Source organism: Rhinichthys klamathensis, unplaced genomic scaffold (assembly GCF_029890125.1).
Source record: "Rhinichthys klamathensis goyatoka isolate OS25496 unplaced genomic scaffold, OSU_Roscu_1.1 h1tg000376l_1, whole genome shotgun sequence".
Classification (NCBI taxonomy): Eukaryota; Metazoa; Chordata; class Actinopteri; order Cypriniformes; family Leuciscidae; genus Rhinichthys; species Rhinichthys klamathensis.
The window spans coordinates 47,766-60,393 of NW_026606883.1; the positions used below are offsets into that span (position 1 = coordinate 47,766).

General features: G+C 39.8%; 1 protein-coding gene across 1 annotated transcript in view; it reads left to right on the forward strand.

Annotated features, from left to right (window-relative positions):
- The first annotated feature begins 6,592 nt into the window (after positions 1–6,592).
- slc38a10 (solute carrier family 38 member 10) overlaps positions 6,593–12,628 on the forward strand; it is a 31,039-nt gene continuing 25,003 nt past the window's right edge. The window contains exons 1-5 of the mRNA XM_056233763.1: positions 6,593–6,811; positions 7,748–7,964; positions 8,271–8,388; positions 10,745–10,790; positions 10,893–10,986. Coding sequence (XP_056089738.1) covers positions 7,875–7,964; positions 8,271–8,388; positions 10,745–10,790; positions 10,893–10,986 — 348 coding nt within the window. The 5' untranslated portion in view covers positions 6,593–6,811; positions 7,748–7,874. The remainder of the gene's footprint in view (positions 6,812–7,747; positions 7,965–8,270; positions 8,389–10,744; positions 10,791–10,892; positions 10,987–12,628) is intronic.

A 12,628-nucleotide genomic window follows, 5' to 3' on the forward strand; every position in this document is an offset into this window, starting at 1 on the left:
AAGTCAGATCTATTTTCTAAATGAATGAACGAATATAGAGAGAGTATTGTAAGTAAAATATCACGGCTGGTGGGCACATAAAAAATACATTAAATCAAGCAATATCACGTGCAAAACATGTGTGGCCATTTATCAGCACAGCAGATACTTTGTTTGAATATATACTGTAGCCTATATAATATATATAGTGTATGTAGTAGGCCTATACTGTATGTGCTATGTGTATATATATATATATATATATATATGCCACAAATGTTCTCTGTGCTATGAGGATATATAAAAGGCAGACTGTGAACTAATAACTGTTTAGATTTATGTGTGATTATGTTTACATATGTTGGGTTTCGACATGAAATAAAAAATAGTGTGTTTCCAGGGCCCAACTGTGCAGTGAAGCCCTTACTTATGGCTATTTAAGAAGACATTTCCTGTTTAGAACAGGATAATGTGTTTCTCTTTGGCCCGAACCTGCGGCTCTTGCCAGCAGCTGCTCTGTGGTGATCCTCACGCATTTCTGCGCCACAGAACGAAGGAGGAGGAGGAGGAGGAGGAAACGGGGCAATAAAACGTGAGGGTCTGAGATTCCAGAGGAGTCGGAGCAAGTGTGACACACTTTCTCTGGATGAGTGTGTACCTGTCGGTATTTGTTTGTGCTTGAGTGCAAGTATGTGTGTGTGGTGGTGAGTGAGTGTGTGTGTGTGTGTGTGTGTGTGTGTGTGTTCCTGAGCATGTGTTCGTGAAGGGCTGAGTTAGAAGCAGATGCAGAGATAATGGATGGATGTTGATTCTACACTGTCACCACTGTATGGCCATTTGGAGCCATTAAAAATCCCCAAAGTCTCCTTGATTCCTGTTCACTTCAGCTGCTGTGCTCCTTCTGAATTGCATGTGTGCATTTGTGCATGTACGTACGTGTATGTGCCTATTAGATCTGACAAAATGACCAAAAAGGAAAACCATGCTGGAAAGCGGAGAGACACTGAATATAAGAAATACATAGAAGTTTCTGGGTAAGTTAGTTCCACTGGGCTAATGGGCTTATTTTATGAAGCGATTTTAATCATATAAAAAAAAATTAAAGAAGAAAAGGTTCATCCTCAAGCTGCCCCATTAGCTTGTAATAATCCTGAAGTATGTGTGGGAGTGTGAATACACACACACACACACACACTATATGAAAATAGATTTGTGAATGGTGAGTATCATGTAAGATATCAAGACTGGTGAGCACATAAAAATACATATCACGTGTTAAAGGTAAGATGTTATGGCCGTTTATCATCAGCACTGTAGGTACTTTGTTCTTATAAATATGATTTAAAACATAACAATATAACATAATAAGAACAATTCCGTTAGAACAGGTCTCCGTTGCTAATTCAAAAACCGTCACGGTAGCAATGACGGTTCGGCCATTTTTGAGGCGCAAATGTATCTAAACACAATTGTGTGATATTGCTTTTATACAACAGTTCCAATAAACATGAAGTTAATATTGAGTAACTTACTGTCCAAACACGTCTTTCAATTCGCCTTCAATACGTCTTAAAAACAAAAACAACAGAAGAGCAATGCAGTAGTGGCGTTTCGTTGCTGGAATGATTCCGTCTTTTCGAATGAATCGGTTCAATGAATGATTCAATTAATCACCCGTAGACCTTTCCTGAATTCGGAACCGCATTCAACCAAACTACTCTTACTATTTCTGCCATAGAGAGATATGGTTAAAAAAAAAAGTAAGAATAGTATGCGATTCCGAATTCATTATTACGTCATTTGTGTCTATTTCTGAATGAATCAGCTTTATGAACAAATCGGCTGAATGAATGATTCCAAAAACGTATTCATAAAAACAGACACCTGCTGCCACCTAAAGGCGTGTCGATACTATTTACATGCAGAAAGAGTTATACACTTTTTGTATTTATCTTAATATTATAGCATTGTTAAGTATTGTTTGACAAGTAGCATATTGTCAAAGTAAAATGACATAACATTACAAATTAAAGCAGTAAGAATTGCCTCCATAACTCAATTCATTCCACCAGATCAGTTTTTGTCAAATGTATTGTGTAATACAATTTTTATTTTATCTATTTTGCTGTCTAAAACATATTTGGCAACATGAATAATAAGATATAATGTCTGAAAAGTGGCAACAGGAACATCTCCTCAATAATAAACGACAACATGAAACAAAGCTCTCCTGTATCAGGTAGACTGTTAATTTTGTTTTGACGCCAACAGAGACTTTTCAAAAGATTCTCTATAATTTGCAGCACACATTTACTTCCCTGGAAGAAAGGAGCCTAATAAAGCTGATGGAGAAGAGAGAGAGAGATTATGGGGTCATGGTCCATAAAAAGGGGGGTGGGGTTATGTGGTGGTTATTCGAAAGAGTGAAAAACGGGTGAGGAAAGGGGGGTATTCCTGTACCCCATCTGTTCCCCTCAGTCACTATGAAGAATATACGTGGCCAGGGATGGGGTCAATCAGAGGGCAGGGGCTGGGTAGCTCACTTGCTGCATGTGAAGCCATGAAAGTCATCTAAAAGAGATTCATTAGTAATGTTAGGGGAGCAATGCTGTACCCCACTAATTCCTCAGCAGCTGTGAGCCACGCATCTGGTCTGAGCACTGTGCCTGTGATTGGCTGTGTTTCAGTGGGAGGGGCAGAAGAGGGAGGGGCCACAAAAAAGATCTATGATCTATGCTTTTCTCTTTTAAGGCACTGAGCTGCCACTGTCTCCTCTCTTTTTACCATGAGGGTTATAATTAGTGAGAAACGGCCGACGCAGATCTCTCAAAGAATTATAGAGAGGCCCGAAAGTGGAATAGAAAGATTTCCAGAGGCATGCGGTGGCCGTTGCTTGTGTAAACTGAGGCCAAATCAAAGCATTTATGGAGTAATATATTATATTTAGAATTCACTTTCATCAAGCAAGTCCTAAATGATCCGTTAGTTTTACAGAAACCTAAAACCACCCCAATCACTCCCCGCTGCCACACAGAAATGAGGTGCCTTCTTTCTCCGCACGGACCCACCTACCAAGACTGTATATCAAAAAATCAGTCAAGTGTCGGCATTCGCACATAACCATGTCTCAAAAAAGGATTTTAATTGGAGGAGCTCGACGGGAGCCTACTCAGGGGCCCTTTCTGTGCCCGTCGCATGTAACAGGCCTGGCCATTGACTGGCCCTCCATCCCCCGTGGCTGATATACGGCAGGCTTGTATGAGGATGGCTGTGCATAACTTTGAGAGTAGAGGCTACATAGATCAGCCCATCAGCGCAACTCTTGTCACCCTCCTTTTTTATGAGTCTGAGGTGGGGTTTTTTCTCGTGTAAAGATTTATGACAAGTTTTTTCTCTGCTATTTCATGGGTGTTTGAGAGGGGTTAGTTAAGCCCAATTCAACATGAAGACCTGATTGAGCTGTACCAACAGACGCTACTGTAGTTGGCAGTCACGGGGGAGGGATGGGTCGGGTGCAGAAAAAGACGGAACGAAAGAGGCAGAGGAATGTCTTAGGCCTGTAAAATAGCCACCTCTCAAGCCGAGACGCTTGCCATGTTTGGGTGGAGAGCAGTTTTTAATGGGGAAAGACAATTTGGCGCTCTTTCTGAAAGACTGACTTTCAGTGAGTGCTTCACAGGCAACCAGCGTCTGTACACATGTGGTCAGACAACTGATAAATGGACAGGACAACTAATCTGAAAGGAAAACATTCTCACTTTAATTACCCCCTATCTTTAAGCTGTGTGAAAACCGAAATTATAGCTGTCAGGCCAAGTAAATACTGAATGCACAGTTTTTCCCTTCACAATTGCCATCTTGTGTGTGTGTGTGTGTGTGTGTGTGTGTGAGAGAGAGAGCTTCGCCCCAAGCCGTAATAGCAGTATCTGTAACGTAGAGAGATTTAGTCGTTCTGGTGTAAATGTCATTCTGACACTTTTACTGTCCACATGCACATGCCAAAGAGCTGCCTGTGCATGTGTTACTGCGGGAAAAATTCCCAGCAATGTTGCTGACCCCCACGCAGTGACGCGTTGATGTGTCTGAGGCCGTGTTCTGCTTATTTAACAAGATATATCCATGAAACAATGAACACTGTTTTCAAGCACCAGCTAATATTCAGTGTCATCTCCCAAATGTTCTCCCTAAAGCGGAGTTGTAACCACCAAAGACATTGAAGGGGTCACGTTTTCCCTGATATTTTCCTCAATGATGAATTCTTAAACTGTCACCTGCAATCTTGAATTTGGCATTTGGTAAAAAAAAATATACACTATATACAGTAGCCTATATAGAATATGATCGATTTAACTAATTAGTCAATTAATTCAGTGTTTGTGCTTTTTGTTATTTTATTTAATTTATCACCAGGATTATGACAAATTCAGTACTGAAGAATTGGTTCCCTTTCAATCGCACACCTACAGGAATGACAGGAAGGAAGCTTCATTTACTGAATTGAAATTCAACACATGCATTTGGGGAAATGAAGTGGTTGTCCCACCCTAAAACTAATTCATTACATATAAATTAATTAATTTAAAATATATCTACCTCTATACTGTAAAAAGTGATCAGTTGACAACTTAAAAATGTAAGAAAACCAGTTGCCTTAAATCTTTTAATTTTTAACTTAATTTTTTTCAATTACAAAAAGTGTATTTACTTAATAATTTTAAGGCAACTGGTTCCTTCTATCTATCTGTCTATCTATCTATCTATCTATCTATCTATCTATCTATCTATCTATCTATCTATCTATCTATCTATCTATCTATCTATCTATCCCTATAAACAAACTTCAATGGTTTTTAAAACTTTTTTCAAAACTTTCAAACTATTTTTTAAATGTTGCCATTTTAAGCCAATTATAATTTACAGTCATTTGATAAAAAATCAATTCATTTGAATTGTACTGATATTAAAATTCAAATTACAAATCTGCATCCTGTTTGCTACTTCATTCCAAAGTCAGTTGAATTTGAAAAATTCTTAATTTGCAGAACAAGACATTCTAAAGGATTTTCTTCTAAACTGATTTTCTTATCTTCATCACTGAGTCTATTAAAACACACCAACATGAATTTGAAATAGATTTAAAACTCATGATTTAATTTAGCAAATCATATTAAAACAGGTGACACTGGAGTGAGCAAACACCGACAGGGCTGTTTAGAATACTTAGTAAACCATTGATTGGTGACTACAAGCGTTGACAGATTATTGGCACAGGAACAGGTATTTGTTTCTTTTACTGAATCAGTCCTTAATTTCAACCAGGCTCCCATTATAGGTCCGACCTTTGGTTGAACGGTTGATTGAGGCATACCATTCTCATTGCACAAAAAAACATCTTTTGTTCCTTTTATTCACTATTATCAACATAATGGTCGTTATCTGCAGCCTTTAGCAATGCTGATGGTTAATAGAGAGGGCTTTAATAGATTTTAGGAGGACAAAGGTAGCCAATGTTTAGCTGCACATGTCAGTCTTTTTGTGTGCAGGGAGAGTTTGCATTAAAAACCTCATTCACAAGGCTGGTTGATGTGTAATTAAATGTGATTACAGCCGCAGTCTGTGTGTGTCCTTTCTGAGGTCACTTGCGCGCACACACACACATAAAGCGCTGCAACACTCCGTCGCCAGGTTTCATCCCCCTTCCTTGGCTTCCTGAGGAGCCTGTGACTTTGGTGGCTGATGGGAAATTTTGTGCATGCCTGAGCTCACAAAGGCTCTCTTTCAGCTGCATGCATGCTTGACCTCTTGCAGTTCATCGCCCCGCTTTGTGCTCCCGTGACCTGGCGCTGACCAGGGGTTTCCCCTGGAGGTCAGCGGTTCAATCGGGTGGCTGTGTCTAATTTCTTGCTGGCTACAGAATCTCTCTCCCCCCGCTGCCAAATCTGCCCAGCAATCTGCCCACAGTCTCCCCTTCTGCTGCTTGGGCCTAATTCCAATCTTCAGGGATTAGGTGTGGAGTGACAAGACCCTCGGGCCAATAGGCTGACTTGTCAGTTAGGTTCGAAGGCCAATGGTACACAATAGCCAGACTTTTCCTGTCTCCTACCTAAAACCAGCCCCCCTAAAACAACACACTAAAATCCCCTCCCAGGAGAGCATATGCCTAACTGGGGCACGCTGGTCCCAACCTCTCCTCCAAAAACACTAGCAACAGAAAAGAAGCCTATGTTGCCCGGAATCCGCGGAGCTCCTGTTGCAGATCAACATCCCTTGTTCCTGTTTCCCTTTCCTGCTCAAATCTCTGTCCAAATGAAACAACACCGTGTTTCGTCTCTGTGTAGGTGCTGTTGACAGACAGAGCCATTGATGTGATCTCTGCATGCATAATAAAACCTACACCGTGTGTCAAAGTAAAGCATTGCGGGACTCAAAGATATTGCAGGTGTTGGTTACTTTGAAAACAAAACGAACAAACCGTCAACTTCCAATTTCAGTAATATTTGTCAAATGAAAGTGAACCTGACTAACCGTGACATGCTGTGACGCTGTAGGCAACATGTAACTCCACTCCTGGCCACTGGAGGCAGCAGGGCGCACTAGTGTCTTTGGGAACGCCACACTGGCAACACTGCGCGTACTTCCTGGTTACAGATTGTGCAAACAAGGTTTTTTTGTGCCTATTTCGGGAAATATCTTTCTAAATATTTGTTGACTCTCTTTTAACTTTATACAGACGGCATAAACATCACCGGACGTTTATTCATAATTATTTTAAAACAGTTATGAACCGATGGTGACATAGAAATGAATGACTGATGGGAAAAGTGTGGACGTGGTATGTAAACAAGCTTTTTTATAGCATCCTCAGTCCTGAGATGGGAAACTGTATGAACTGTCAATGTGGTTAGTTATGAGAAATGTTAATTGTTGCAATATAAATAGCATATTAAATTGGCAAATTAGATATATAGTATAGAACAACTACTCGATGTGTTACTGTAGTATTCACTCAGTGTTATACATACTGTCACATGAACTCTTAATATTAATCTGATAGACTAAAGTGTTTATTTTCTCCATTGATTGAAGATAAACGCAAACACTGCATATTTTCTTCCATGTAAACATGCCCAATCAACATGTTCTATGAGTTGTTTAAAAAAAAACTGTTGCCATATGGCAAGCAAACCAAAAACACATTTGACAACTACACTTGCTGTTTGTAATCAGTGCAGCAATTAGATATATGCCATTGTTAATGTTTTCAAGGAATCAGGTTAGTTGAACTTGTCTGTAGACCAACAATAGAAACATTTATTCAATGTATTCCAGGTGTCATTATGTGATGATCTGCTTTCCTTTAGCATGGAAGGGAATCTCTTCTAAATTTAGCATCTTTTCTATATTTCAGAGTTTATTTGGAGTTGGTTTATTAGTATAAAGTATTTATATTATAGTATATTAGTTTATTAGTATAGAATTTGTATTGATTTACATATATATATATATATATATGCTTTGATTGGCATTGATTACTGTTTTTAAGAAACTGTTTGCATATTATTCTTCTGTCATACAGGATAAAAATTGAGTAAATTAATAAATAAGCAATTTAATTGTTGGAAATTGTTATTTTTTATTAACCTGTATATTCCTCTTCATTTACAAAGCATAACACTATAAAAAAAAAAAAAAAAAAAAAAAACTCTCAATTTCAGTAAGGCTGAATGTGATAATGCTGATGTCTTTGTTTTCTTCTGTGTCTCCACAGAGCATCATAGCGAACAGTTAAAGGACATCTGTGTCAACCCACTTATCTTAATTAAACCTTAAGCCAGTGTAGAAGCACCACACATACCCGTCTGGACATTAGAGATCTCAGCTGTCCGAGAGCCAAAATGACTGCGTCAAATTCGGGTCTGATCATGAACGTTGTAAACAGCATTGTGGGTGTGAGTGTCTTGACGATGCCCTTCTGCTTCAAACAGGTAAACACATGGTTAAAGCCGGGGTTATGGGAACGTGTGCTGTGCAGTTTTGTGTGCTGATAGGAGGATTCCATATGATTAAGTCTGCCAAATGCACTTACAGTGGTTTACACACAACTTTGCTGGTTAATAATCTGTAAGCTGAGTGAATCAGAAATTGATAAGCTGCCATTTTAGTTTGTCCACACTATTTTGTATCAGTACAAGAATCAGTGTAACCATGTGACTTTGATTTTAAACATGTAGGACTGTGTTCATCTATTATCTATCTATTATAGAAAGTTTTCTTTTTCCTTCTCTCTGCAGTGCGGAATTGTGTTGGGCACGTTGTTGTTGTTCTTCTGTTCGTGGATGACCCACCAATCCTGCATGTTTCTAGTCCACTCAGCCAGTAACACCAAACGCAGGACTTATGCTGGACTAGGTGAGAGTGAACAAAAGCAACAAACACACAGAGGTTGCATTCATTTTCCATCATTTACCAAATAACAATGTTTTAGAACAGTGGTTCTCAACTCCAGTCCTCGGGACCCGCTGCTCTGCACATTTTGTATGTCTCTTTTATCTGACACGAGGGGTGCTTCTCATTTCTTATTTGTGCATCCTCGTTTCCTTTCCTTGTTTCCTTTCCTCGCTTCCTTTCCTCGCGTCTCAGCTCCACCCCCTGTAGAACACGAGGGAAGGCTGCAAGGAAAAAAAATGAGGATGTAGGAATTGAATAAAAGCTTTTTTATACATTGGAATACTTGATCACTCGAGCGTCACTTCACAGCGTCATCAGCAGCGCTCAAAGGATCTGCCCTTATGTTGTTAAAGTTAGTTTATTTAAGAAATTCATAATAAATAATAATAAAGCAAGATACCTTGTTGAAATATGTGAGATGTGTGGTTTATGTAAACTACAAAAGTAAAGTATAAATTCAAATGATTGTGACAGATGTGAAGGGGGAGGAGAATTGATACGTGCGTCACGTTTAGTCGATAAAACTCTTCCGCAAAGGGTACACCTGTGTATCCTCGCTCATAGCTCCTCTGGAAGCCTCCTCACTCCTCGATCCTCGCCTCCTCGCGGTGCAAATTATAGAATTGAGATGTCCTTCTAGATGGCTGAGCTCAATCGGTTTCCGGGTCATAGGATGGAGGACGGAGGAGCGAGGAGACAAGGAGGGATATTGAGAAGCACCCACTCAGTTCAGTTTATAGAGTCTATCCTAACGAGCTGAGGATCTGAATCAGGTGTGTTAAATAAGGGAGACATATGCTGCGTCCCAATTCGCATACTATCCGTCCTAAATAGTATTCGAAAATAGAATTAGTACGTCCCAAATCGTAGTATGTTGAAATGAGTGTCCCAAAGAGACCCGGATGGTCTACTATATCCGGTCAGAATCCGAAGTGCAGATCGTTGCGCACTCTAACGGCTGATATTGCCCACAACCCATCGCGCGTTGGACGAGGATTCGGTTAGAACTACAATCACGAGTGAAAAGTGTTCAAAAACTACAGACATGGAGGACGCGCAAGTCCGACGGTGATGTAGAGAGGTTTAGACAAAGGGGTTTGAGTGATTAATTATCAGTATCTAACCTGACGAAAATGTATTTATTCAATGTCGTCCACATTATATTGCATCTGCAGCATTGTGAACTTTTGCAAAGATACGTTTAGCCATTAACTTTTAAATGCATTATTATATTCAAATTCCAAACACGCGAGGAGAGTCTCCTCATGAAAGACCCACGACTGGCAGATGAACGTGCGACAACAATTCTCTCCGAAATGGTAAGAAGTTATATTAGATTGAATGGAGGATTTTAACTGTGACGAGATGATTGACAGGGCAGTTTACGGTGACAGGATGCACGCGACAGAGCTGTCCGTTAAAGATGACGAAGTAGTATGTCCCAAAGCTTGCCTACTCTTTTGCTACACACTCAAAAGTATGTACTTTTTCTTCACAAAAAGAGTACATACTTTTAGGGCGTAGTATAAGTAGGCGAATTGGGACGCAGCAATACACAATATGCAGAGCAGTGGGTCCCGAGGACTGGAGTTGAGAACCACTGTTTTAGAATGTCCTGCGTGTGGATTACTGTGGAATAATTCATTCAATTCAGTTAAAGGGATATTTCATTCAAAAATTCAAGTCATTAATTACTCCCTCATGTCGTTCCAACCCCGTAAGACTTTTGTTCATCTTCAGAAACACAGATGAAGATCTTTTTGATGAAAAAAAAAAAGACCTTTCTGTCCCTCCATAAACAGTTATGCAACTAGCACTTTGACACTTCTAAAGGTTCATGAAGAGATTGTAAAACTAATCCATATGAGCACTGAGCAGTTTAGTCCAAATTTCCTGAAGAGACTCACTCGATCGCTTTATATGATGAACAGATTGAATTTAGGTTTTTATTTAACTTAATTCACTTCTTTGCTGAAGATTAAGAGATCATTATGAAACTATCATGAAATGAAATGCATTTACAAAGTTTGAGAAGGCAGCTAAAAGAAAATCTCTAACTTTATCAATGCAAGTGAATCAAACAAAATAGGCCTTTTAATTTATATAGTTTCACAAAAGCTACACTTACAACTCATCGTTAACGCAGATTGAAAGATCTCCTGCCACAGCAGTGTTTGTACAACCTTTATTGTCAAAGGGGAGAAGAATAATAGTAATAAAAAATGTACTTTTACAAGACATTTTTGGAAGAAACTTCCTTTTTTGGTTTTGGTTTTGAAATTTGCCAACCTTTTTCTCTCTATCTCTTCCTTCCCAGCTTTTCATGCTTATGGAAAACCAGGCAAAGCACTTGTGGAATTGAGGTAAGATGCTTTTGTGGAGATTTAACTTTTCCAGCTTCGGCCTCATGAATGAAGTAAGGTCTTATTGCTTGTATTTTCTACTTACAATCTCTCTCTTTTCAGCATGATTGGACTCATGCTGGGAACATGCATTGCTTTCTATGTCGTCATCGCAGATCTGGGGTCCAACTTCTTTGCTCAGCTGCTTGGGCTGCAGGTAAGATTAACCTTCCTACTTTTAGGTTGTCACCTGGCTAAAATTAGTTAAACTCCTGTTGCTACTCCAACACATTTCTTCCAAATCAATTAATTGTTGATACGCAGTTCCCAGAACTGATCATTGCCCTTGTTCACAATCCTCCTGTAATGATAAATTGAATTCAAAGGCCACTATCTATAAAAAAGTGCTGAGCTAATAAAAAAAGAACACTTCATAGACTTTTTATAACTCTAGAGTAGATTAGATCACAGTTTCTGTGTGAAAATTAACTTTTTATCACACCTTATCACACCAGGTGAATTGAGAAATATTACTGGCCATGAATATATCTTACTAGTGGTCGAATGATATATCGCCAAAGCGAATATATCGGCTTATCAACCTTATCTTCGGCCACCCTGCTCTCTAAGATATCGCCATTTGCCATCAAAAAGCATAATATTGGTCGATCACTAGTAATTACATTTTATATACACTCACCTAAAGGATTATTAGGAACACCTGTTCAATTTCTCTTTAATGCAATTATCTAATCAACCAATCACATGGCAGTTGCTTCAATGCATTTAGGGGTGTGGTCCTGGTCAAGACAATCTCCTGAACTCCAAACTGAATGTCAGAATGGGAAAGAAAGGTGATTTAAGCAATTTTTAGCGTGGCATGGTTGTTGGTGCCAGACGGGCCGGTCTGAGTATTTCACAAACTGCTCAATTACTGGGATTTTCACGCACAACCATTCCTAGGGTTTACAAAGAATGGTGTGAAAAGGGAAAAACATCCAGTATGCGGCAGTCCTGTGGGCGAAAATGCCTGGTTGATGCTAGAGGTCAGAGGAGAATGGGCCGACTGATTCAAGCTGATAGAGGAGCAACTTTGACTGAAATAACCACTCGTTACAACCGAGGTATGCAGCAAAGCATTTGTGAAGCCACAACACGCACAACCTTGAGGCGGATGTGCTACAACAGCAGAAGACCCCACCGGGTACCACTCATCTCCACTACAAATAGGAAAAAGAGGCTACAATTTGCAAGAGCTCACCAAAATTGGACAGTTGAAGACTGGAAAAATGTTGCCTGGTCTGATGAGTCTCGATTTCTGTTGAGACATTCAGATGTTAGAGTCAGAATTTGGCGTAAACAGAATGAGAACATGGATCCATCATGCCTTGTTACCACTGTGCAGGCTGGTGGTGGTGGTGTAATGGTGTGGGGGATGTTTTCTTGGCACACTTTAGGCCCCTTAGTGCCAATTGGGCATCGTTTAAATGCCACGGCCTACCTGAGCATTGTTTCTGACCATGTCCATCCCTTTATGGCCACCATGTACCCATCCTCTGATGGCTACTTCCAGCAGGATAATGCACCATGTCACAAAGCTCGAATCATTTCAAATTGGTTTCTTGAACATGACAATGAGTTCACTATACTAAAATGGCCCTCACAGTCACCAGATCTCAACCCAATAGAGCATCTTTGGGATGTGGTGGAACGGGAGCTTCGTGCTCTGGATGTGCATCCCACAAATCTCCATCAACTGCAAGATGCTATCCTATCAATATGGGCCAACATTTCTAAAGAATGCTTCAGCACCTTGTTGAATCAATGCCACGTAGAATTAAGGCAGTTCTGAAGGCGAA